The 27,882-nt window shown below is 40.5% G+C and overlaps 1 protein-coding gene across 1 annotated transcript in view; it reads left to right on the forward strand.

The window, feature by feature from the left end:
- The first annotated feature begins 409 nt into the window (after positions 1-409).
- The window catches only part of DHX9 (DExH-box helicase 9), a 56,301-nt gene continuing 28,828 nt past the window's right edge, over positions 410-27,882 (forward strand). Inside the window, exons 1-14 of the mRNA XM_082265598.1 lie at positions 410-529; positions 2,531-2,671; positions 3,615-3,726; positions 5,824-5,939; positions 6,929-7,077; positions 12,371-12,417; positions 16,528-16,664; positions 17,416-17,505; positions 18,650-18,808; positions 18,990-19,067; positions 22,797-22,988; positions 24,049-24,190; positions 26,773-26,855; positions 27,437-27,593. Of these exons, the coding sequence (XP_082121724.1) occupies positions 419-529; positions 2,531-2,671; positions 3,615-3,726; positions 5,824-5,939; positions 6,929-7,077; positions 12,371-12,417; positions 16,528-16,664; positions 17,416-17,505; positions 18,650-18,808; positions 18,990-19,067; positions 22,797-22,988; positions 24,049-24,190; positions 26,773-26,855; positions 27,437-27,593 (1,714 nt within the window). The 5' untranslated portion in view covers positions 410-418. The remainder of the gene's footprint in view (positions 530-2,530; positions 2,672-3,614; positions 3,727-5,823; positions 5,940-6,928; positions 7,078-12,370; positions 12,418-16,527; positions 16,665-17,415; positions 17,506-18,649; positions 18,809-18,989; positions 19,068-22,796; positions 22,989-24,048; positions 24,191-26,772; positions 26,856-27,436; positions 27,594-27,882) is intronic.

Genomic DNA, 27,882 nt, shown 5'->3' on the forward strand with positions numbered 1-27,882 from the left:
GGCCAAATAAAAAGTTGCCTCGCGATTAGGTCGCGTCAAAATCGCGTCAAAGTCGCGCTGGAAGCGACGCTACTTTAGTGGTAGCGGCAGTGTGAACCAGCACTGAACGTGTGTGTTTTTTTGTTTTTTTTTTAACAAACCTTGATCCTTATTTGGTTTTACTTTTCAAAACAACTTAGAAGGGTTGATTTAATAAAGCTGGAGAGTAAAAAATCTGGTGCAGTCCTGCATAGAAACCAATCAGCTTCCAGTTTTTTGTTTTGTCAAAGCTTAAATGAACAAGCTGAAGTTAGAAGCGGATTGGCTACCATGTACAGCTGCACCAGATTTTGTGCACTCCAGTTTTAGTAAATTTACCCCATAGTGTTTGACCTCATAATATATCTATATTTCAGATCACAAGAGCTTCCGTTCCATCATGGCTGACATCAAGAATTTTCTGTATGCTTGGTGTGGGAAGAAGAAGCTAACTCCCAATTATGATATCCGCGCTGCTGGCAACAAAAATCGTCCAAAGTTTGTGTGTGAGGTAATGTATAAACGAGTGCTTAGCAAATATCACTTGTCTTTAATTTACACATTTAAACCTATTCGGTATATTGGTTACATTGTCAAATGTCTGTTCTTTCCATTTGAAATGAATTTGATGGTCTCATGTTTTTTCTGGCTGTTTATGGTCATGGCTGTTCTGTAATATGAAAGACTGTAAAGAACTAACTGGACAATGCCTACCTTTTTGATGCTTCTGTATTTTGTGCAGTCCTTTGCAGTGTTTAGGGTATAAAGCTGCAAGTCCGATTTGTTGGTTATTTTACTGCGGGGGTGCCCAACCTTTTGAAGAGCAAGGGTCACTTAAGCGACTTGGTAACTGGTAGCGGGCCACAATGGCCCGGGCAGGCGGATGACAGGTCTGTGTCCACTCTGCATATGCGGAGCTGACATGGATACGGTCCACTCTATTCTATGGACCGTCCGACCTGATCCTCCCAGATGGAAGGGGACAGATCCCCTTCTGTTTTTTTTTTTTTTTTTTTTTTTTAGCAGATCAGGTTGGAGGTAGGAGAGTGTAAACGAACACAAGTCCATAATAGAGGTGAATGGAGGGTCCAAATGGGTGCGCCTGAAAAATATACATGCTGACCTGATCAGGTGAAAGGGGCCTTAGGCTGTTTTCACACTGATGTTGGTCTACTTGCAGCGCAAGTGCATCTGTGGCTTTCCTTTGGGTTAGCTGCACTTTGCCAAAGAATTTCAGAAAGAGCACCAAACCTAACCTACAGGTAATAACAGAAGTCAATGGCTCAGTGTGGGTAACCTGTAGGTGCACTGCAAATTAGTTTGAAAGCAGCCCAGAGTAACCAGTTCAGAATAAGAACAGATATGCTTATTTGCTATGTGATTTTAATAAAAAAAAAAAAATCTGTAAAAGGCTGGGTTCACATATATGCGGCCATGGTTTCAGCGCGGCAGTCCGGTGTGGTTCTGTTCTTGATTCGGGTGTGAATTTTTACCTCAAATCACACCTGAACCGGACCCAAAATCACACGGGGCCCTTTTTAAAACCCCACTGCAGCTGCCCCCACAAGTGTGAACTGGCTCCATTGAAAGCTGTTCTGTTTCACATGTTATGCGAATTGGATGCGGTTAAAAATGCTTCCAATTTGTATATGTGTGCACCCAACCCTAGCGTATATTGTTTTGTGTGAAAAGTTATAACATCTACAAACTAGGGTACATATACTATATACTGGAGTTTTTTCTTTTCTCTTGATACTAGTAATGGAGGGAATCGCTGACTTTTAGCTGGACTGCGATAGTATGGCAGGCAGTCTGACACTTTGTAGGAACCAGTGACACTAATACAGTGATCAGTGCTAAAACAAATAATGCACGGTTAGTGTACTAATGACACTGGCTGGGATGTGGTTGACATCTAGGCTGATCAAAGGTGGGTTAAATGTGTCTAACCAGTGTTTGTGTGTTATGTGAGGTGCTTTTACTAAGGGATGCAACTGTTTTTATTCCCTGCTTTGCAGGGAAATAAAAACAGCCACATCTCCACTGACAGGATAAAGTTCTATATTTTTTAAATACATAGAATTATGTCCTGTCGTCTTCCTTGCCGATCAACATGCGCTGGTCATTTATTTGGCCAGCACCCGCTGATCAGCTTGTGCTGTGTCTAATCACTGCATGTCCCCTATTCAGAAGTGCTGGATCACATACTAGGTACGTGATACAGCACAGAAGAGCCACTTTGCTGCCGTGTAAAGACGTTATGTGGACGGCAAGTGGTTAAAACATTGATTAAAGGGTTACATTCAAGGCATGCTGTGCATAACTCGCTGATGTCATAACTGGTCACAGTACTATGGCAACTGCAAGTCAAGGTGGCAGCTTCCTGGGCTGTAAAGGATAGAATGGTTTAGTTCAACTTAAGCTAAACTGGTTTCTAATGTGGTTCAGTTAGCCAACCTGTATTGGCAAGCATATTAGAATTTATAGCATTAACGCAAGTTTCTTCCAATAGGTTCGTATAGAGGGCTTCAATTACACAGGAATGGGAAATTCTACAAACAAAAAAGATGCCCAGAGTAACGCAGCCCGTGACTTTGTGAACTACCTAGTGCGAATGGGAGAAATCCGAAGTGATGAAGTTCCATTATTGGGGGTTGGTAGACTCTAATTATCTTCAGTTAGAAGCATTACTTTTCACATCTGCTTTGTATGTGTGTTGGGATGGCTCTCTGCTTCCACCCTTACTCCTCCTTAAACATGGGCAGAGGAAGAGGTAGAGCACAGCAACCCATTTGAATTTTTTTGTTTTTTTAAGCTGTTTAGTAGTGCTTTGCTGCTGTAATAGAGCCGAGCAGAGGAATTGTGCCATGCATCTGGTCTTGAGACCCAACACTTTTATGCATGCAGTAGAGCTGCTCGATTCTGGATAAAAATTAGAAACATGATTTTTTTTTTTGCTTAGAATAAAGATCACAATTCTCAGTGTAACATCATTTTTTTACATTATACAAAAAAAATTGGGCCAACTTTACTGTTTGTTTTTTTTTTTAATTCATTAAAGTGTATTTTTTTTTTTTTTTTTTTAATTCATTAAAGTGTATTTTTAAAAAAAAAAAAACTGCGATTGAAAACTTCTGCGCACATACAGTGTGACGTGAAATTATTGAAGCAATCGCCATTTTATTCTCTAGGATCTCTGCTAAAATACATAATGGTTAGGGGTTCAAAGTAATTTTCTACCAAAAAAATACTGATTTTTTTTTTTTTAACTTGTAAGCAACAAGTGTCAGAAACAGACAAAAGTTCATTCCTTTGATCTAAAAGAACAAAATGATACGCTGTGTTTATAGTTATCTAGCAGCCTTAAAAATGTTTGCCAGAGGTTTTATTTATCTTATTTCTTTTTTGACAGCTGTGAGTGAGCAGAGATGAGCTCTGTATGAATCTAGGAAATGTCATTTTAAGATCGTGAAGGGGGGGAATCGAGATCACAATTTTTTTATTGATTAATCGTGCAGCTCTAGCATGCAGGTGAATGTGTCATGAAAGTGGATATGTAGTAGTAACAATACAAGTTATTCATGTGTTCATTTCAGGTTGGCCAGGATGATACTACAGATGGATTTCAGCCTGTAAAATCAGAGGAATCCGATGGCCCTGTTGGAGGTCCACCACCACCCCACTTGCAACTAAAATCTGACACTGGCAGTAAGTCTTATTAGAGGGGAAACTGTACATTTTTTGGTCTTTACATTTTTTGGTCTTTAGATTTTACATCTGTTGGAATGTTTACACGTTTATAAATGGAGCTTTGACAATTTTTTCATTGCATTCATACATCTTCTTCATTTTAAAAGCAAATGTTTAAAACTAGGTGCTTCCATCACACAGTATTCTGGTAAGACAGACCTGCAAGTTAGCTACTACTGGACTTTCTATAACAGATATCCAAATGTAGCTTTATAAAATTAAAGATGGGACTGGGGTGTGTTCTGATTGATGCAATTGTGTGCATTTGGATTAGAGTTGAACAGCAGGGTTGAGATTAATCTTTATGGCAGTGGCATAAACTGTCAGAGTAGTACATTTTGTTGAAGGCTTTTAGTTCTGAACAGAGCGAATCTGTATGCAGTCATACAGCTAAATAGAGGCATGTTTTGTTGCAATAACTCAACATATGTGACCGAAAACCAGTTATGCACATTAAAGTGGTTTTAAAGGCTGACGGTTTTTTTACCTTCACACATTCTATGCGTGAAGGTAAAAAAATCACCTGTGTGCTGCTCAACCTCCCTAATACTCACTGAGTCCCTCTCAATTCAGCAATGTGCATGAGAGCCACAATTGTCCCAGGGCTTCCTCTCCTCATTGGCTGAGACAGCAGCGGGAGCCACTGAGCCAATGGGGGGGGGGGGGGCGCTAGCCGCAGCTCTGTGTCTTATGGACGAATAGAGCAGGGCTTATGAGTGAGCTTGCACCAGTGCCCCAAGTGGCTTGCTATGCTATTGGGGGCACTGGTCAAGAGGGAAGAAGCCAGGAGCGCCGGTGGTGAACCTGAGGAGGAGCATCGGGGCTGCTCTGTGTAAAACCATTACACACAGCATGTAAATATAACATGTTTATGGGGTTTATTTATTTTTTAATGCAAAAAGACAACCCCCTTAATACCAATTTAAGGCTCCATGCACACTATAAGCTAAGAACAAAATATAGCCAAAAAACTCTGGATGAAAAATGCTCATGATTCACATTTTTGTGTGCGCTTTCTCTTAAGAAAAAAAACGCTGGAAACAAGCAGTTAGCAGCGGTTAGGAACATTTAGTTGGGGAGGGGTTCTGCTGGCAAATCCCTCCCAGAAATGCACAAGTGTGTGTTTGGTTTTTATTTTTGTTTCCTGCTCCTAGATGCTGAAGCTTCAAAAATGCTTCTAGACTAAAATATTGTGAGTGGATACATAAGCTGCTGCTAGGAGTGTATTTTTAACCTAGTGCGCATGGAGCCTAAAAGTTAGCAGTGCATCAAATCATAATTGCGAGTGTGAATTGTGTGGTGTTAGTGGCTGGTGGTGGCAGTGCTGTATAAGTGGCTGGCTAGTATTTGCTTTGTGGTAAAACACACTCCTTGCCCGTGCAAGAAATGCCTTAAGGCCCGTACACACGATAAGAAAATCTGAACTAAAATTTCATCCGATGAACGATCTGCTGAATTTAGTATGGTGCTTTCGACAGCCGATAACTAATTTTCATATAACAAAAGCTGAATGTACAGGCTATAAAATTTTTATCGTATGTGTACGCAACGTCCGATTTCGGTTTAATTAGTACAGTTTTCGTCTGAAAAAATCCTAGGAGCAATTACGCATGCTCGGAAACTAAAGAATACATAGAAAACAATTCAACACATTACATCACTTCTGAGATTGAATTCTATTGTACGAGAATTTTCGTATGGAAGTAACCTCTTCGCTTTCGATATAAGACTAGCATGCATCAAAAAACTGATGAAAGTTCATCCAATAATCTGATTGTGTGTGTATGAGGCTTTAGCTGACATATGCAGTTTCTCTGATCCCTAGAGCTTGTAGTTTTTAGACGAAATGGAAGGATCAGTGTAACGTACTGAGAACCATCTTCCATGTTTCTTTGAGCCCCCGAAAGGGAACAAAGTCAAGATTGTATTGACACATGTATTAGTTTGTGAGGTAATGTCAAGTTCTCTCACTAGACTGGTGTAGAAGTTTGAAATAACTGAAACAAATGTTGTATCTCACACTAAATGTTTTTGTTTTGTTTTCGTTTTTTTAAGATGCACCCTTTGCTCAAAATTCAGGCTATGGCCCTCTAACTGGTGGTGCAAGCTGGGATCGTGGAGCCAATCTAAAGGATTATTATGAGAAGAGAGATGAGCAGGAAGCTAAAGCAGTACGTTGTGTAAAAAAAAAAAAAAAAAAAAAAAAAAAAAAAAACCACCATGGGAGAAATCCTATAGCAGAAAGCAGTATATAGCTTGAACACTTGGGTATTGTAAGGTTAACATACTACCTGCCCAAAACTTAGGTTATGTAAGGTTACCATGCTTGCGGGCACAAAGTTAACACTTGTTGCAATCATCTTCACAGTGTTGGCACAAAGGGCTGCCGGAACTGCCAAGTCAATCATATTAAGGAGTTACAGCTCTGCCGAGGAGGGCTTCCTATCTAGATGTGGTCCCTCACTTTACACCAGAGTGTTTGACAGAATCTGCCGCAACATAAAATGGGGACAAATTTAATACAGCTTGTAAATTAAACTGGTTTGTAATTTGGGCATACTTAACTGAACATATGCTAAAACATAAGAGCAGAGGTTAACCTTGTGACGTAAAGGCACCTGATGGTATTTGCAGTTCTTGGATTTTGCAGCCCAATCTTAAGGTTGTGCTTTTTCTTTTTCTTACGGGATCATCAGAATAGCCCTTGGAAAGCAAGGCATTTGAGTGCCTAATTCAATTGCCAACACTTGATTTCCATAAGATTTAATGAGCATGTTCTAATATATTCCTTGACTTGCGTTAACTTCTTGTGTTTAACTTTGGATAACTGAGGTCTTCTGTGGCTTCTGTTGCAAGGGCTTGTGGAAAGTGATCAAGTGTCAATCTTTTTGGAGATGGGGAAGTATTAATAATTTTAAATAGGCAGGTTAGGAAGGTTAATGTATAGTGTGGGTTGGGAATATTCCTATAGACAACAGAATTGGTTGCATGTAAGGTATGGACAATAAACTTTTATTTAGCAGCCTAGTCAAATAATAGCTGATGGGTTAATTTAAAGCTGGGTGAAGTTGTATGGCATGTTTTGTAGCTTGGCTCCAAACTACAGTCCTATTTATACAATCTTGTGTAATGGCTTTTATTGTCTCCTATTGTGTTTTAGACTCTGGAGTCTGAAGAAGTGGACTTGAATGCTGGTCTGCATGGGAACTGGACCCTTGAGAATGCTAAAGCACGTCTCAATCAGTTCTTTCAGAAAGAAAAGACACAAGCAGACTACAAGTACTCACAAGTGGGGCCTGACCACAACAGGTTTGGTTTTTTTTTTTGGTTAACTTCCCACCATGTTTCATTTGATAGGTCTGGAATGGCAAAAACTGTTTCTTCATTACATTTACACAGACTCTAATACATCTGCCTTTAATTCAACATCCCCCCCCTCTCCTCTCCATGATTGCCTGCCTGGTGAATTATATACTGTCCCCTTTCCAGTGTTCTTTACTGCTGTGCAGCCCTACACCACATCACAGCATTTGCAAGGAATATGTACTCCTTTAATTGCAAGTGTGAGTAGTGGCCTATTCTTTCTAGTGGGTGGGCTATCCTCTGCTGAATGGCTGTAGGCCCACCATGAGTATGAATCAACCATAGGAATAAATGATGCGGCGTCATGCATGTGCAATAAAAGGACTCATCAGGAATATTTTCATTGCAATGGCTGTGCAGGGCCCACAATGTTACCAGTCTTATCCTTTTGTGGTGCCTCTGTCTAGCCATGCAACGTGTGAGCCACTGTCCACACTGAGCACTCCAACTGAGTAGCTATAATGGTAGTATTAGTTAACTCCTGGACACATTTTCTCCTTATCTGGCTCCTAAAGCTGGGCCATCCCACAAGAGTGCTTTTGCTGTGTGGTCCTAATTTGTATAAAATAAGTGGCGAATGCATACCTGTGCTCCAACTATTATACTTTGATAGCTCAGAGTTAAAAATAGACCTGTTAAGTAAAACTACATTGCTGGGATTTTGGCAGAATTTCGTTTTTCTTTTTCCCACTGGTTTTCTTTTTGTAGAAAAAAAAATCTTTATGAACTGATCTTTTTCTTGAAGGATGAGGATAGTGGGTTTTGTTTTTTTTTTATAAGCACATTAGTAATCTACAGTTTTGTTAGCTCTCAACCGAACTGTCGAGCTATCAAATGGCTAGGGTCATAGCACAGATCACATGTGCAGCCGCACCATGATAACTGCAGGTCAAACTGATGGTAAAATGCCATTTTCGTTGGCTGTAAAGGATAGGATTTAGTCCCTTTTTGGTAGGGATTTTTTTTTTTTTTTTTTTAAAGGTTGATTTTTACTATGTGTGCCCCATTTAATATTTTCTATCATATTATCCTAGGAATTTCCCAGCTAGATATCCTCACAGGGCTTGCGTGTTTCTCAGCCTGCCGGTGTAACTGAGAGTATTACAGGGAGTATTTTACTTACTCCTAGTGAAACTCGTACAACACAATTTTGTGTGCAGTGATCTTGAGAATACATTTTGGGTTTGATTTTCAAGACTTGATGTGTTCAAATGGAAAAAATCTTGTTTATAATGACAACACAATCATTTTAAGGAACTACAAGAAATATCAATGTGTTTCTTATAACATTCATGTGCAAGTTTGTGCTAAAAAGCATATACAAAATGTTTTTGCGTTATTGAATGAAAATAAGGGTGACATCCGGAATCTGCTTTTTTTTTTTCCTTCGAACATGGGCTGATGCTTAGGCTGGACTAAGTAAATCCCATGTGAAATGATTTACCAATTGCTGATTCCTGATGTCACTCTCTTTAGGTGAACAAAAGGTCGGCTGAGAAACACACAGGCACCGCAGACTGCTAGGGAGAGACTTGCAGGTCAGTGCCTCCTTGGCTTGAGTAATGTGCTTGTTATGTGGTAAGGTAGGAAATTGTCACTAACATGGCATGTGTGAGTGGTGTGGAGGATCTTAATGTGATTGCTAAATGCACTCAGTTGTGTATTATGTACAGTAAGTGATGCTTTTTTTTTTTTTTGTTTTTTTTTTTTTTTTGTTTTTTTTTTTTTTTTAAATGTAGTTTACCAAACTTTTTTTTTTTTTTGTCCCTTCACCTTGAGACTTCTTCGAAATTTTTTGTAATTTTTATGTACATGTTTTACATTTTACAATAGTTTAAGCGTCCAAACTATTAAGATAACTGGCTCTTGTTTAGTGTATCTTGCTTGTTTAAAGTTGTGTATTCCCAAAACTGGCATGTTTTTGTTTTTTTTAGAACTCCTACTGGATATTGGAGACTCCATTGCTTGACCATTAATTTGAACTAAAATCTTTAAGCTTATATGTACATTTAACTTTTTATGCATGTTATTCACCTCTGAAAGCCTCCCTTGTGCAGAATGGTCTCCCCTGGAGTAGTCCTATTTTCTAGAAAGTTCAAAGATGGTTTGCAAGTGACTAAAAAAAAAAGTTATGAAAAGGGGAAAATCCTGCAAGTAACATTTAACATACTTGATTTTCTATGCTTTTACCAGGGCTTTTTAGTGTGTTTTTTTTTTTTTTTTTTTAACATTTCTAATGATTCTGTGAAGCTTGTGGTTTTAGTTTCCCGATGTACTCTCCATAATGTTAATTAAATGGAAAATCAAATTACAAGAGAGAATCCCTTACAATAGGTGTGGGAAGAGCGCAAACCGATCTCGGCTAGAGACAAAGTCAACTCCTACTCATATAAAGAAAGTAGGAAGTATTGCCAATATCTCACTAGTCTTATAAACACTGTGGGGCTAAGTTAGCCAAAATTACAGCGTCCCAAGTAATTGCTGGCACACCTCTTGGTGATGCGATGCAAGTGACCCAGTTACAAGCATAAAAAATTTGCGTGGGAAAGGGCCCCAAATAGGCAGCCGGACCGTGCAGCTTAATCACGGGATAATTTTATTCAAACCTTTTGGAAGTACAAAAAACTCCCAACACCTTCGCCTAGTTGAAAATTAAAATGACAATGTCTGGATAGATGCAGCTGCGATCACACTGCACACATGTGGAGTCACACCAATAGCTCATTATAAAGCTGTCTGCAAGGAGTATAGCCAGTAAAACATACTAAATGGTGATATTAAACCCTTTACGACCGCCCGCCGCATATTTACTGCGGCAGGCAGCCGCTCCTGGGTGAACTGACATAGCTCTACGTCGCTCAGGCGGCTAGGTCCAACCCCCCCCCCCCCACAGAATCACTCCCCTAGGCTTACATTTAACCCCTTCTTCACCTATATAATGGTAATCCCTTCCCGGCCAGTGTCATTATTACAGTAACAGTGCATATTTATAGCACTGATTACTGTAGTAATGTCACTGGTACCCCCGAAAATGTCAGGGGTCCGATCTGTCCGCCACGTCGCAGTCCCGCAAAAAATCACAGATCGACGCCATTACTAGTAAAAAAATGACAATCTTTCCCGTAGTTAGTAGACGCAATAACTTTTGCGCAAACCAATCAAAATACGCTGCTTGCGTTATTTTTGGTTAAAAAAATGTGGCAGAAAACAAATTGGCCTAAAATGTAAAAACAAAAAAAATTTTGGGGGGGGGGGTGTGAAAAATATAATTTTTTTTTTTTTTATATTGCAAAAAATAAAAATCGCACAGGTGATCAAATGCCACCAAAAGAAAGCTTTATTTGTGGGTGAAAAAAAGGACGTCAATTTTATTTGGGTACAGCGTCGCACGACCGAGCAATTGTCACGCAGTGCCGAATCGCAAAATAGGGCCTGGTCTTCAGGCAGGAAAATCTTCCGATCCAGAAGTGGTTAAGATGCACCTGCACTCTAAGCAAACTATAGAGCTGTTGGATCTCCTCACCCAGCGGATACATGAGTATATCCTCTCTCTGCATCAGAGGAGTAAAGCAGAGTCCTCGCAGGTATATAGCTCACAGGGAACCAGCCTGGCTGACGATATTGGTTCTTGATTGCTCTGGTCTCTCGCAGGGGTAGGTGCGGTCTGCAGGCATCTAGTCATTATGCTGTGATACAGCATCCCGGAGGATCAGAGAGACGCATCAGATTATTCGGCTCCACACACTGGCACACGCTTGATACACCTACTGAGACAGTGGATGCCATCTTGATCACAGGCACTGTGATCGCACCTACCCCTGTGAGAGACCAGAGCAATCGAGCACTGATATCGGCAGCCAGCCTAATTCCCTGTGAGCCATACACCTGGGAGGACTGTGCTTTCCTCCTCTGATCCAGGGAGTGGATATACTTGTGTAATAGGCAGATGAGTGGATCAAACGGCCCTATAGTTTGCTTACAGTGCAGGTGCATCTTACTTCTGCCTGTACGAAGGTTTGGACAAACTGACTCATCAGTTTTTACAAGTTTGCATAAACTGACACTATACGGTGCTGAAGATCAAAGAGAAGACTCTCCATTATAGCAGAGTCCTGTGCTACTTTACATTTAGTCCCACTATTTTGCATCTATCTTTAATCCTGATGAGGAGTGATTGTATACCCTCAGCTCAATCTGGTGATGCACCTGAATACTTATCTGCTGCAGATCTGAGGGGGCCATAATATCGTATCACAATTTAGTGTGTTATTCTGGATATTCTCCTTGCTGACAGCTTTATGAAGAGCTATTAATGTGAATCTGAATGTGTGTGTGTATTGTGTGATCACAGCTGCATCTATCCCAGACAACATTGTCCTTTTAATTTTAACCTAGGTAAAGGTGTTGGGAGTTTTTTGTACTTCTAAATGTTTGAATAAAATGATCCTGCACGGTCCTGCTTTGTCTTGTTTATTTGGGGTCCTTTTCCCCAAAATATTTTGGTTCATACCCACCAGCATTAACCCACACCTTTTGGTGTCCCTTTTTTTTAAAGAGTTTCTCTAGGATTGACTATATAGTTGCATGCTCCTTTCCCTACCACCAGCCATTGACGATTCTAGTATTGGCTGGTTAAGCATGGACTGGCCGAGATTCAAACCATGTATGGGCAGGCTGATTGTGCCCAAGTTTATTGATCGATCGACTTGGGTACTACCAGCTTGTCAGATCTTTCATGTGATTGCCAGCAGCTCTAGCTGATGGCAGTAATCACTGTTCTCCCAGCTGGGCTGGGACGAAAACACAAAAGCTCCACGGGAGGGATTCCCCCATCAACACTGACTTGTGGATGGGGGAATCTAGTGATTTTTCTTTCCTGTAACCCGTGGTTGCAGCACAGAAAATCACTTAATCTATGGCTGGCTTTAATAAGCTGAAACGCCTGACTTGAAAATCTAGTAGCCTTTAAATATGTGTCATCTGCTCTCCTTGCCTTTAAAAAAATATAAGGTGTGCAAATGCCCCCAACAGTTAATGTCCCTTATTTTGGTGGAAATCTTTGAGATGTATCTGTAGGGCACCCTTGCCCCAACCCCGCTTCTATTAATCTGGATCAGTACACTGACCATGATCTTGCAGTGCATTTAAATATTGGTCTTTCACGGAGAAAGAACCTCTTTAAGGGAATGGTCACAATGTCTGTTGTATGCAAAATTTTGAAACTTGTCTGTCTTCACAGGAGCTTTATAGCAGAAATGACCCTGTTTGTTAAACAGCTTGGACGAAGTAAGTGGTGTTTGTTTTGCTTTTCATTTTTCTTTGATAGTATTTTTCTGCTTGATTAAAAAAAAAACACTTTGCCCGTTTTTCCAGTTTCAGTATCTTTATTACCTAATAGAAATGCATTAGTACGGGGAAAACATTTATACAGTCAGTGTCCTAAAAGTAGGTATTGTTTAGAGCAGCCTTCCTTAACCTTTGTGCCATGGAGAAACACTTGAAATAGTTTTCAGATTTCAGAGAACCCTGCTAAAAATTGTGTGCAGCTGAGTGTATCAACAAAAACACTGCAAACTTAAAGTAATTGTAAAGTCTCGTTTAGAAAAAAAAAAAAAATGTTATACTTCCTTGCTCTGTGCAGTTGTTTTTGCACAGATTGGCCCGGATCCTTCTCTTCTCGGGTCCCTGTTCTGTGCTCCTGGGTCCTCCCTCTTGTTGAGTGCCCCCACAGCAAGCAGCTAAGCAGCTTGCTATAGGGGCACCGGAGCCAGTCACAGCTCCCTGTGTCCATTCGGACAGAGTTGTGACCTGGCCCCACCTCCTCTCTCTCCTGATTGGGTAAATGATTTTGATTCGCAGCAGCAAGACCCAATTGCTCCACGCTGCTTTCTCAGACATTGAGGAGGGGAGTCCCGGGCAGCTGAGACACTCCTGCAACATCACTGGATAAATATGGGCTCAGGTGAGTATTGGGGAGCTAAAGGGGGCTGCCGAGCACTTTTTTTTTTTTTTTTTCTTAAAGCATAGAAGGCCTAAAAAAAAAAATTCTGCCTTTACAATCCCTTTTAACACTTCAGCACTCTGAAATCGTTAGAAGGCTTTCCCTAATGGTTCATTTGCCATGCCCACTGTACAACTGGGATGGATTGTAAGGTGGTGCAGCCCTTCTCAGATTTGGGAAGTCAATACTATATAAACAACAAAAGCAGGAAGGGCGCAAACGCCTAGTCCATTGCCTCTAACAATGTTTATAAAGAGTACAAGGTATACAGTAATCCCCCCTCCATCGCGGGGGTTACGTTCCGGACCCACCCGCGAAAAGTGAAAATCCGCGAAATAGAAAGACCCTATTTAAATACACCCTAGGCATGTTTTGTTAACTTTTTAATAGCATTTAAAGGTCTTTAAACAAACTTTTAAGCAATAAAAACACATAAAAGAGAGAGAGCAAGAGCATTGTAAAAACACAAAACTATTGTGCTAACAGTACAGTACTGTATACTGTACAGTAGTAAAAAAATACTGTACAGTATAGAGAGAGAGCAAGAGCATTGTAAAAACACAACTACTGTATTGTGCTAACAGTATAGTACTGTACTGTACAGTAGTAAAAAAAGAGTACTGTATAGAGAGAGAGCAAGAGCATTGTAAAAACACAAACCTATTGTGCTAAAAGTACAGTACTGTATAATGTACAGTAGTAAATAAAAGAGTACTGTACAGTACTGTACTCAGCAGAAAAGAAGATGACGATAAGCAGCAAATAAGAGCAGCTACTGTCCTTTTGAAGGCGCAGGTTCAGCAGGCGCTTCTTTTGGTGTAGGTGGGTTGTCTTCTTGCTGCTCCATGACCTCCACTTCTACATCAGAGGTGCCTGTGGAGGTACTTGGGGTGGATGTGGCCTTCTTCTGTTTTGTGAAGAACATAGTTATAGGCAGCTGCTGGGCGTGTTTCTTCTTTTGGGCGAGGAGGTTCTTGTACACCTGAATGGCTCCATCAATGCTGTTTTGGAACTGCAGTGAACGAACCATGTCAGGATCCCAATCAGCTAACATCTGTTTCAGGTCATTGGCCGTACGCATGACCCTGCCAAGGCGCTCAATTGACAAGCCTTCCTCTTCTTCCTCCCCCTCATGTTCCTCCATTTCCTCCTCACTCGCTGACTTGGTGAGTTCTGTCAGATCCTCATCGGTTAGTGGAGCTGAATGGGTTTCAATTAGGTCATTGACATCGTCCTGGGTCATATCCTGAAAACCTTCACCTCCTAGCAACTTCGCCAGCCTAATTGATTTGTCCACAGCTGAATGATGAACTTCGTCAGGAGAGAACCCTTCATATTCATGAATAATTTCTGGCCAAAGCTTCTTCCAACAGGCATGCAGGGTCTCCTCCTTCATCTCCTTGAGGGCCTTTTGTATGTTCTCCAGACAAGTTGCAATTGTGTAATTACGCCAGTAGTTCTTCAAATTGAAATTATCATCATTGTTCATGGATTCAACAAGATGATTCAAGGAGTTGCGAGTGTACAGCGCCTTGAATGCTCGTATCACACCCTGGTCCATAGGCTGAATTAAAGACGTGGTGTTGGGTGGAAGGAACTCAACTTGCACTCCTTCGTACGATAGATCCATGGCATGGCCTCCTGCATTATCCATCAGCAGAAGCACTTTAAAATCAAGGCCAAGTTCGGCAAGGTAGACCTTGACGGCTGGGATGAAACAATTATGGAACCACTCAGTTGTGAGGCGTTTAGTCATCCAAGCCTTAGGGTTATGCATCCAATAGACTGGTAGCTGGTTCTTGTTTTTATGCTTCAATGCTCTGGGGTTCTTGGCCTTGTAGATCAGGGCTGGCTTGATAATAAACCCAGCAGCATTTCCACACATAACCAAGGTTACTCTTTCCTTATAAGCCTTGAATCCAGGGGCTCGGGCTTCCTCCTTCATGATGTAGGTCCGTTTGGGCATTCTCTTCCAGAACAGGCCGGTCTCATCCATATTAAAGACTTGCTGTACCTGTACTAGAAGTAGAAGGCTGATCAGGATTGTCGTTGTCTGACTGTTCAGAGCCTCCTTCATTGGCAAAAGTGTCGTACAGCTTCTTTGCCTGTGTCCTGATGATGTTACCATCCAATGTGATGCTTTTTTTTCTGCAATCTTGGATCCAAATGGCCAATGCAGTTTCCATCCTAACAATGGTTTTATTGCGGGAAGAAACAACTCTTTTTGCAGCTTGGTTTATGGACAGTGCAGCAGTTGCCCTGATATTCTTGTCATCCTTTTTGATGTATCGAATCGTTGACTCATTCATACCATAATGGCGGGCTACAGCAGCATAACTCTGTCCTTCCTTTATCATATCAAGAAGTTTCACCTTCTGAATTGTAAGGAACTTCCTCTTCTGTTTTAGCTCGCCAGAAGCCTTAGCCTTAGATGATGGGCGTTTGGGTGGCATTCTTGCGGGCATTCTTGCTTGTGGTTGGCAAAGGAGCACATCTGCACATGCTCCGAATCGTGTTACCGCCCCCTCTAGCGTCACCGCGCTCGGTGCGGTCCACGAGCGAGGCATGCGTTCCACCACAGCCTCGCTCTGATTCTCTCATTCACCGCTACATAACCGCGAAATATTACCGAGATATCCGAATTAATGGGTCCTAATTAGAATAGCGCGAATTACCGGGACCGCGATATCCGAATTAATGGGTCCTAATTAAAATAGCACGAATTACCGGGACCGCAAAAACTGAACCGCGATGGAGCGGGGGATTACTGTACTCGCAAACTTATATGGATTTGTGGCATAGATAAATGACCAGTCCAGAGGTCCACTCTCCACCTACATGGAGTATTGCGGATGACGACGACTGATGTGTTTAGTTTGCTGGTTAGAGGGGAAGACCCCCCCCTTACAGTCGTTCTAGTGACAGTCAGAGAGAGGTACCCTTTTTGTTGGTCTAAATAAAACCCCCCTAAGGCCAGCAGGGAGTGGGAAAAGGACTCTCTTACCCTAGAGGTCAGTTGAACAAATACTTCCCTTACCAACAGCTAAAGATTTTTCTCACAGAATAATCACCTGTGAGATGATAGAGGCTGCACTACCCCCATGTGCTGGCTTTGCCAAATGACAACTGTGCTTAAACTGTGTAGCCACCGTTAACATGGAAGACCTGAGTTTGGGGTTCCTAGAGCAGTGTCAGTGATGAAAGGAACACTATAGAGTTCCAGTGAGCTCTGATTAAGGGGCTAATTTAGAAGACGCTATGTATGTTTAGTGTACTGTCATGGTATACTGTACATAAATTCATCTGTACACTTATTATAGCCAACACTACTGTTCATAACGTAACCACAATTTGACATTTTTCAGTTTTATTGTAGTTATCTTGTTGCCTTACAGAAATCACTGCCCGTGAACATGGTTCTAACAAGAAACTGGCAGCACAGTCCTGTGCCCTATCCATTGTCCGCCAGCTGTATCATTTAAATGTCATTGAACCTTATTCTGGACAGACTAAGAAGAAACAAGGAGAGTCTGTAAGTTGCCATAATTGGTTAGTTGTAATATGGGAGCAGAAATTTGTGCATGCAGAAGAGCTAACCCCTGGATTTCATAGTGTTTTAGACCACATGTAGGATTTTGTCATGTTCTGTATGACAAATGCTGATGCATGTATCAAATTCATGTACATAACAGAAAACGATACATATTATTTTAACATGGAGGGAGGCATGGTAGTGGGGTAGGTGGCAGATAGCCTTAACCAATGACTCCTCCCCGGGCCAGGAGGTTCCTGTATTCGTGGTAATGACCTCACCAGCATCCCTGCCTTGGGAATGAGTCCCTGGTTTTTAGGATGACTGCAGCTGCCAGCTTTATAGTAATGAAAAAGCTTTGTGTGGAAAGCTGTGACATTCATAGCGGACACTGGCACCGCAGTACACCAGCTCAGATTTGGTCCTAATTATCACCAGTTTGCTTATCTGCAATTATTTTTTGATTCTTTCGTGTTTATGCCAGGTTCTGAAAGTTGTGGAAATAACTTCTTGTTGGGGAGGGGGTCTTGTAAGATCCATCCAATAGCTTTATCCCGCTAGCCTGAGGTGGTTAATCGCAATGAAAAGAGACTGATCTAAGTGTAGTGCTTTTCATAAGTTATTAGGCAGACCGAAACCAATATGTAGGTTATATTCACTCAAGTTTACATTAGTGAGAAATGGGCTTGCAAATTTGTGTAGTTCTTTTTGTGCAACTATTCTCATATTTGTTCACTTTTCTTTTGTGCAGATTGAACCATATCCAGTGAACCTCTCTCCTGATGTTCAAAAGCAACTTCAAGCTGTTATTCAGGAACTGAACGTTGAATTACCATACCCAGTGAGTAGATGGTTTTCTCTTGCATTGGCATTCAACACTTGTAAAGTAAGGCAGAGAGACTGCTGCACGTTGTTACAAGCATTTACACTACTGTATTTTTATATTGCCATAATAAAGCCCCTAAAAGAACACTAAAATATGATGGTAATGTCAGTGTTTGGAAGTGTTAAAGGGAACCATTTAAACGGGGTTTCCAAAACCATGTTTAGAGTAAACCTCTAAAAATAAAATTAGGGTAGTCGGCATTGCGAAGTTCTTGCACCGGTTTGTAACTTACTGCATGCCACTAACACCCATGTCATTCTTCCACATTTCTCTTAACACCTCTCTTGAAGGCGAAGTTCACTTTTTTTAGATAAAATAACAAATTCTTTCTTTTTGCAGGAAGCAAGAGCCTGGAAAGCATTGCACCTGTGATTGGTGGATCAGGAGCACAATGTCCAGCTTCTTCAGACCAGCCCTGCAGCTTTCAGCCTGTACCTGCATAGAGGCTGTCAGTTTGAAAGCTGCTGGGTTTGTAAATGATATACACTAGAGCTCATTAGCGCCCTCGCAGTTAATTTAGTACTACAAGTCGCCAGCCACGGTGGATGACTAGTTGTAGTTGGTTCATTCACAGGAAACTAAGTAGCATAAGCTAAAGGCTAAAAGACAGATTTCTTCTCTTCCATACATCTATTGAAATAGTGCTGCTACCCCAAAGTAGCGCTCTTAATGATAAACCGGATGAGAATGGGACACCTGCTCGGATGGCCCCAGTACGGGCATCAAGACGTCCAATCGGAGAAAAAAATCTGGCACCACAATGTCTCCTAAACAAAGTACAATTTTATTTCTTCCATCCAATAAAAGTAAGAGTCTGAAACTACTAGCATTATTTTTTTATTCGATGGGTTTAAAAATAATCGTACATGGTTTGTTTTTTTTTGTTTTTTGTTTTTTTTTTTGAGACATTGTGGTGCCAGATTTTGTCCTTTTTTGATTGAAATTTCTTATCTTACCACTTCAGTTCCATAGCTAGTATTTAGCTGTTCATGTAGAATGTTGGTACTAATAGGGTAAATAGATTTTCATCTTTTGTAAAACAGTTTTTAATGTGTATGTTTTACCAAGCTACCTTCTAAAATTCTATGTTCATTCATAGCCTGAAGATCCTAGCCAGCCCATATCACTAAATCTGGGAAAGCTTGTGCATTTTGAGCCCTCTCAGCGGAGTCTTGGTGGTGTGGTACCCTGGTCTCCTCCACAAGAGAACTGGAATCCCTGGACCAGCAGTAACATTGATGAGGGTCCTCTTGCTTTTGTGAGTATTGCTGGTCTGTTGCGTTTAAATATTTAAGTTGATTGATTGGGGTGTTTTGTTTAGTACGAATATTTGACTTTTAGAATTTGCCAGATTTAAATGAAGAATGTGTTGCATCATTGTGCATTGACTGTTCAATACTTTTTTTTTTTTTTTTTTTTTTTTTTCTCTCTCTATATAGGCTACACAAGAGCAGATCAGCACAGACTTGAAGAGTGAGCTTTTGTACCAGCTTGAACATGATAAGGACTTGCAGCAGGTGGGTCATCGGATTTCCTTGGGAGTCCTGGTACCATGTTCAGTCTAATTGCGTATTGAGCACTGAAGCTAAGGGGCTAGCATTTGTAGAGTAATCAGCTTGAGTAGGTTATGTTCTAAGTGTTCATTTTTTTTAGCTTTTATTTAATTTGGGAAACTTGTCAGGTAAAAATTTTCCTATTTACCACATAGAAACAGCTAGTGCTGAGAAAGCAGGTGCAGCAGCCTGTGCTGGCTTCTGGTGTTGCACCTTAAAGTGAAATGGATAGCATTGTAATCTTGTTTGTCCTGCTCTTCAGCCCTGAGCCTTCCTGATTATCGGCATTTTTACTAAATTGCAGAACATACCGTATATACTCGAGTATAAGTCGACCCGAATATAAGTCGAGACCCCTAATCTTACCACAAAAAAGTGGGAAAACTTATTGACTCGAGTATAAGCCTAGGGTGGGAAATGCAGCAGCTACTGGACCACCACGAGACACAAAACAGGGGCTGCTGGCATGGTACAGGAGATGGCGCAGGTCATAGCCTAGGCATGGCACAGGTGATGGTACAGGCATGGCACATGTGATGGTACAGACGATGGCACAGGAGATGCAGTGCTGTGGGCATGGTACAGGAGAATGTCCTGTACCATCCCCGCAGCACTGCATGAGGAAATGCAGGGGCTGCGGAGGCGTCTCCCTTACCTGTCAGTGAGGCGCCTTCGATTTAAAAATCGCGCCGCCCGGCGCCAATACATCACCGCAAATGTGCCGCCAATGCTCGGGAAAGCCCGAACACGTTCGGCTATTCCTGGGCATGCGGCACATGCGCAGTGACACGTCGGCGCCGAGCGGCGCCATTTTTAAAAAGACAGTGATGCCAGTGACTCGCGTATAAGCCGAGGGGGGGCTTTTTCAGCATGAAAAAACATGCTGAAAAACTCGGCTTATACTCTAGTGTATACAGTATTATCTTAACCACTTCAGCTCCAGGAGGTTTTACCCCCTTAATGACCAGGCCATTTTTTGCGATTCGGCATTGCGTTACTTTAACAATTGCACGTTCGTGTGACACTACCCAAATACAATTGATGTCCTTTTTTCCCCACACAGAGCTTTCTTTTGGTGGTATTTGATCACCTCTACGGTATTTCAATTTTGCGCTATAATCAAAAAAAGCAACATTTTTGAAAAAAAAAAAACACACTTTTTTACTTTCTGCTATAAAACATTCCAAATAATTTTTTTTTAAAAAAATCAATTTTTTTTTTTTTTTTTATAATTTTAGGCCAATTTGTATTCTGCTACATATTTTTGGTAAAAACAACACTAACACTTTTTGGAGACCAGTGACACCAATACAGTGATCAGTGCTAAATAATATGCACTGTTACTGTATTAATGACATTGGCATGAAAGAGGTTAATACTGGGGGTGATCAAGGGGTTAAGTGTGAGCCTAATTGTGCTTACTAACCGAATCATGTGGAGCAGTCGGCAAGTGGTTAAAGAAGAATTCTGAAAGGGTAAACTTCTTTACAGCGTACAGTATATGATCATGCTCCCACCATTAAGCACATATTCGAATAATGCATTGTGGTTCAGTGGTCAATACGCACGGTGAGGTTCAAACCAACATGTGAGGACATGATATGAATGTAAAGGCATACAATATTACTTATCCTCCCATATTAACCACTTCCAGACTGCCCACTGTGTGTTTACGTTGCTACTTTGATGTTAAATACCAGAGTTATGGCAGCAGATAGCTGTCGTAACCCCAGTATTTTTCTACACGGTCGGCTGTCAGCTTTCACATAAAAATGGTCCCAGCAGCGGGATCACTTGTATGGGCGGGGGGAGAGGTGCCCACCCCCCTCCTGCCACTTCCTGTTAGCCGGCGGTAGCTGGGAAAACGATCCGGTCCTTTGAGGTGCTTGGCAGGACGTCGAGTGAGGGCAAGATGACCCCCACTCGACCATTGGCTTGGAGGACCGGAGCGACGTCAGATGTTGCTTCTGCCCAACAGCCTTAAAGGGCCTATTTTTTTTTTTTTTTTGTTGCTTTTTAAGTGTCGATGTGAGATCTGAGGTCTTTTCGACCCCAGATCATACATTAACCACTTCAATACAGGGCACGTTCACCCCCTTCCTGCCCTGGCCAATTTCCAGCTTTTAGCGCTGTTGCATTTTGAATGCCAATTGCGTGGTCATGCAACACTGTACCTAAACCAAATTTGTCATTTTTCCCCCACAAATAGAGCTTTCTTTTGGTGGTATTTGATCACTGCAAAGTTTTTTTTTTTTTTTTTTTTTTTTTTGTTAAATAAAAAAAAGACTGCAAATTTTTAAGAAGAAAAAATATTTTTTGTTTTGTCATAAAATTTTGTAAATAATCATTGATGGGGCGGCAGTGGTGAGGAGATCACTGATTGGCATCCCTGGTGGCCATGGGTGGGAAATCCCTGGTGGCTCTAGTGGCGTTCCCCAAGGGTCTGCACTGGTAATCCTTGTCCTCTTTAGTACGGATTACATGTAAAAAAATAAAACTTCAAATTTTAATTCGTCTGACCACAGAACAGTTTTCCACTTTGCCACAGTCGATTTTAAATGAGCCTTGGCCCAGAGAAAACGCCTGCGCTTCTGGATCATGTTTAGATATGGCTTCTTTTTTGGTCTATAGAGTTTTAGCCGGCAATGGCGAATGGCACCGTAGATTGTGTTCACCGAAAATGTTTTCTGGAAGTATTCCTGAGCCCTTGTTGTGATTTCCATTACAGTAGCATTCCTGTATGTGATGCAGAGCAGTCTAAGGGCCCGAAGATCGCAGGCATCCAGTATGGTTTTCCGGCCTTGACCCTTACGCACAGAAATTGTTCCAGATTCTCTGAATCTTTGGATGATATTATGCATTGTAGATGATAACTTCAAACTCTTAGCAATTTTTCTCTGAGAAACTCCTTTCTGATATCGCTCCACTATTTTTCGCCACAACATTGGGGGAATTGGTGATCCTCTGCCCATCTTGACTTCTGAGAGGCTCTTTTTATACCCAATCATGTTGCCAGCTGACCTAACAAGTTGCAATCTGGTCCTCCAGCTGTTCCTTATATGCACATTTAAATTTTCTGGCCTCTTAATGCTACCTGTCCCAACTTTTTTGGAATGTGTAGCTCTCATGAAATACAAAACGAGTCAATATATGGCATGACATTTCAAAATGTCTCACTTTCAACTTTTGATATGTTATCTATATAATATTGTGAATAAAATATAAGTTTATGAGATTTGTAGATTAGTCCATTCCTTTTTTACTCACAATTTGTACAGTGTCCCAACTTTTTTGGAATTGGGTTTTGTAATTTTCTAGGAAAAAAATTATTTTAACTTGTAAACAAGTGTTAGAAATAGGCTTGGTCCAGAAGTGGTTAATGAATGTGCATGGCTGTGCATTTTCATAATGAAAGGAGGCAGTGGAATCCTCCATTAATGGTGCTGTGCCAGGCACATAACTTCACCTGTCCCCATGTCCATGCGGATACAGTCCTGCCCGGGAGGGGAGCTACGTCGACATGCTTCGTTTCAATCGAGATCTTCCTCAGGATGTAACTAGATGTTCTGTCTGGAGATTATAGAGCCTTTGTTGAGCTTTGGGATTGCATAAGTTATACATGATCCTGCGATTGTTTTACTTGATACTTGTACCAAATAAAATGGTCTGTTCTTTTCCTTTTGTATTTTGCAGATGTTAAGTGAACGGGATTCTTTGCCTGTCAAGAAGTTTCAGAATGAAATCATGGATGCAATTAACCATAACCCAGTGGTCATCATTCGAGGAGCTACTGGTTGTGGTAAAACCACCCAGGTGCCACAGTACATTCTAGATGAGTTCATCCATAATGGCCAAGCTGCCCAGTGCAATATTGTGGTGACTCAGGTAAAAATTACATGTAATAAAAATCTAAACTTCACTGTAGGAAAAAAAAAAAAAAAAAAAAAAAAATAAATATATATATATATATATATATATATATATATATATATATATATATATATATATATATATATATATATATATATATATATAAGCTTAAAAGAGAAGTTCACATTTTAGAAAAAAAATAAATGCACATTTTTTTTGCTGGTAAAAAAAAAATGTGCATTTATTATTTTTTTTTTTCTTTTTGGGCCTGTAAAGCATTGCACCAGCGATCAGAAGATCGCCGATGCCATGCAGGTCTCTTGCAGACCTGTCAGTATATCTGTATACCCATACAGACAGGAATGAATATACGCTGACCAGTACAAATCTATGAACTACCACGGTGCTCCACAGCGCCGTGGTAGTTCTAGAACTACAAGCCGACAGCAGCAAAGAATGCCGGGGCTTGTAGTTCATTCACACAAAGAGCTGTGTGAATTAATGGCGTGGCCGTGTGGGCAGAGACCCGCACTGCCATGCTGATTTTAAAAAGTGACAGCTAGTAGGGGAAACGGGGAGAGAGGGCAGCGACTGCATCATTGGTAACCTGTTACTTCATGTTCCGAAAGGTGAACTTAACCTTTAAGCTTTTTTAGGGTTGCAAAGAATGTGGAAGGGTTAAAACTACTTTCAGGTTTTTGTTGCTTTGTGTCCTTGCTGGGGGGGGGGGGGGGGAGTCCACCTTATCCTTGGTTATGGTGCTCTTGTATTCAGTACAAAAAGTAGTGAGAGATCAAAAAAAAATGGTAATCACAGAACAAAAGGTGAGGGTTATTCTCTTAATTGGAAACCTGTTTTGAGGACATCCCCTGGCCTAAGGGAGGTTTCTCCTATTTTCTGACATGCCTTTGGGGATAGGAAGTGAAGGGGAAATCTCCCAGTTTAAACACAAAGAAAAACACAACCAGTTTTCTAACAATTCCCTTCTCTATCCAAAGTAAAGAAAAAGGGATTTTGGCTTTACATACATTTTTGAGCTTCTGATGTGATATTTACACCTGTTCTTTGTTTTCAGCCTCGTAGGATCAGTGCAGTGTCTGTGGCTGAGCGGGTTTCTTTTGAGAGGGGAGAAGAGATTGGGAAAAGCTGTGGATACAGTGTTCGGTTCGAATCTATGCTGCCTCGTCCCCATGCCAGTGTGATGTTCTGCACCGTGGGTGAGAATCTGATGTTTACTGACAGGAATAATAGAAATGTGCAAATTTTTGGATTAGAATAATTCTTTAGTGTTATATGTGTGTGTGTATGTATGTATGCGTATGTATGTATGTAAGAAAGGGTTTGCTCGTGGCAGGTGTTCCAAAAAACTGTGCCACATCCCTAATAACAATACACAGGAAAGATTCCCCTGGATTCGGGATTTTTTAGGCACACAGATAGAAATGCAAAGATTTATGCAAAAATTATATAGTTTATTAACGTGACAAACATATGGGTGTAAAAAGGCATAAAAACATTACAGGCATTATATAATCAAGAGTATAACCATAACCGTAGGATGACGGGAACCAATACCCAATATATTTCGGAAAGTCAATTTCCTTCTTCAGGGGAGGTTCAAACAATGGGAAGTGTACCCTTTGAACTGCACTGGCTGATCCCTAGATGTGGTGTCCGCTAGAGTAAAGATAAATGGGACCCACTCAGAGCCATTTGAAATGCATAATTGAACAAGGCAGGGGTGCCCACTCTCGCCGATGTTTTGTTCTTTCCTTAGAGCCCCTGCTGGCAACAATAAGGGGAACCCCAATGTAAGGGGGGTAGAAGTAGGCGAGGTGGAGCACAAGGTCACCGCTTTTGCAGAATGGCATTTTGCTGTACATATCTAGACCTAGGATAACTCTGCCAAATATGGTGAAAATCATGAAAAATTATGGAGAATTATATAACTTAAAAATGAACCTAGTCAGAAATATTAAATATAAATATAAAAAAATCCAGAGGCAGAAGCGTTAAAATGAGAATTCCCCTTTTTTATGGAAAAAATCGGAACTGAAATATTTAGGAATTAAATTAACAGCAGTACCGGAGCAATTATATAAAGTAAATTATATACCATTTTTAAATGAAATGAGAACAGAAATGAATAGGCTTTCATTTAGAACCTTGTCATGGATAGGAAGAATCAACATAAAAAAAATGGCAATACTACCAAGAATAGCATATAAATATCGAATGCTACCAATACCAATCCCCCAGACCTAATTTGGCATCTTTAAGTCCCTAATAACGAAATTCAGATGGAAAAAAGGTAAACCCAGAATACAATACGCCATGTTAACGAAAGGCAAAAATCAGGGAGGACTAGCTGTACCTGACTTCAAAAAATATTATCATGCAACAATACTGTCACAAGTAATGGAATGGGGAAAGGTAAAGAGTGGAAAGAGTTGGGTAAATATAGAACACACTTTTAGTAATTCAAATTTAGGTAAAATTATGTGGATACTGCCACAGTATAGAAAATTTGCTATAAATACACACATAATCATCACACACCAGGCACTGAGAGAGAGTATGGTATTTAATTCACAAAAATGGAAATATAATTCACCATTGATTCCACTGAGAGACACAAGTTTTTTTTCCACCAGGACAAGGAAAGGTAGGAGGAAATTGGATAAGAGAGGAGGATATACGATTAAAAGATATTTTGTATAAAGGGAAAATATGCACAATGGGGGACTTAAAACAAAAAAACTGTATAGATGAGTGGCGATACTGTCAGTTGAAACATTTCGTGGCATTATTGCCAAAACCATTAAGAACAAAAGATGAGTTGCTCCCTTTTGAGAAAATTTGTGTATCAGGAGGGGGCAAGAATAACATTTCAAATATCTATAAAATCTTGGTGACAGCGATGGCACCAACAGTACCGCCTTTCATAGAAAAATGGGAAAGGGAATTGGGGACACAGAGGGTGATTTTCACTTGAGTAAAAGTTTGAGGTTGGTACATGGATCCGCAGTAGATATCAATACAGTGGAAATGAACTATAAATGCATTGCCAGATGGTATAATACCCCAGATAAAGCCCATAACTATCAGAAGGAGAAATCAAAGTATTGTTGGAGGGGATGTAGGGAAGTCTGTACAATGGCACATATATGGTGGGATTGCCCTAAAATAAAGTATTGGAAGGAAGTATTAGCCCAAATTAAAAAGGTCACAACTATTGAAGTTCCAGAAGAGCCTTGGTTTTGTTTATTCCATGGTATAAAAAATTCAGTAAAACCATATAAAATAACCCTGATACCACACTTAATGAATGCCGCAAAAGGTCTGATTCCCTCTATAGTGGCAGAAAGAGGAGGCTCCGACTGTAGGGGGTTGGATTAATAGGGTAGAGAAAATAAGAAGATGGAATATTTAAGAAGTGGGGAGAAGATGAGATGGTGGAATGGGTGAACATCCGGGAGAATTGGAATGACTTTAAAAAAACAAAGGAATATACTAAGTGGAGGGGAGGATGATAATTAGGGATAGGGTGGAGAGGGAAGGGGGTGGAGACGGGATGGTTTGAGGGATTATTGGGGGGGGGAGGGGGAATGAAAATGGATGAAATTATTTTATCGTGGGATTTGTATTTTGGAAAAATAAATAATAAAAAAAGTATCTGTCCTTCTCTCCCAGTGCCGGTGAGTACCATCACAAAATATATATAATATACACACACACACACACACACACCCAAATAAAATGTAGTTTTATGATTAGTTTTTCTACTTTTATTTGGCAGGTGTACTTCTGAGGAAACTGGAGGCCGGTCTTCGCGGCATTAGCCATGTCATTGTGGATGAAATCCATGAGCGGGATATTAATGTAAGTATGCTAGTCTAAAGTGTTTAATTCTTGCACTCTATTAAAAATGGTACTTTATTTTATTTTTGAAGATTGAAAAACGTCCAAAACCCAATGCTGAAACATACAAACTTTACACTTCTCTTACCGTGAAATAAACAGTGTTTTAAGTGAAATACACTTATCAAGTCCCATAAACTATTGATTTAAATCCAAAAGAGAATGTCCCCTATAGCGCCATAAAATAATTCTGGTGTTCTCTTATGCAAAAAATCTTCAGATATAGAAGAGAACACAGGACTTGTATTGTGGTTATATAGGAAACCTTCTCTTTTGGGTTCTAACCAATTATTTATTTATGGGACTTGGTTATTGTATTTCACTTAGACACTGTTTATTTCGCGATAAAAGAAGTGTAAAGTTTGTATATTTTTTTAGCACTGTTTTTTTTTTTGGGGGGGGGGGGGGATTTTTGAGTTGAAACACCAGGAGGCGGTGTTTTACCAGCAGCTTGGGGAAGTAGAGCTGAGCACAGGTAAAGTGGGATAATTTTTTTGACGATTGCTCTTCTATTATATATATTTTTCTTTTTAACTTTCCAGACTGACTTTCTGCTTGTGGTACTCCGAGATGTTATTCAAGCTTTCCCTGAGATCAGAGTAATCCTTATGTCTGCCACAATAGACACAACCATGTTTTGTGAATATTTCTTTAACTGTCCTGTAATTGAAGTATATGGCAGAACGTTTCCTGTGCAAGGTATGTTTTCCTAAATGTAGACCTCCTTTGTCAGGCATGTATGTGTCATGAAATACTGGGAATCAAATGACTATATGATCTTAATCTCCCTTAATAAAGCTTGTTGACCAGGTCATAGGTACACAAGCATTCTCTGTTCAACATGCGGGAATATTCATGCTTCATGTATGAGCTATAAACGTATTCTAAAGTTTTTAAGTATGTTGTATATGTGCAATTGGTGATCATATTTGACTGGGTGGTAACTTGGCAAAAGCCAAAGTGATCTAAGATGTCAGACGCTCCACCA

Source organism: Pelophylax lessonae, assembly GCF_965119305.1.
Source record: "Pelophylax lessonae genome assembly, chromosome: 8".
NCBI classification, from domain to species: domain Eukaryota; kingdom Metazoa; phylum Chordata; class Amphibia; order Anura; family Ranidae; genus Pelophylax; species Pelophylax lessonae.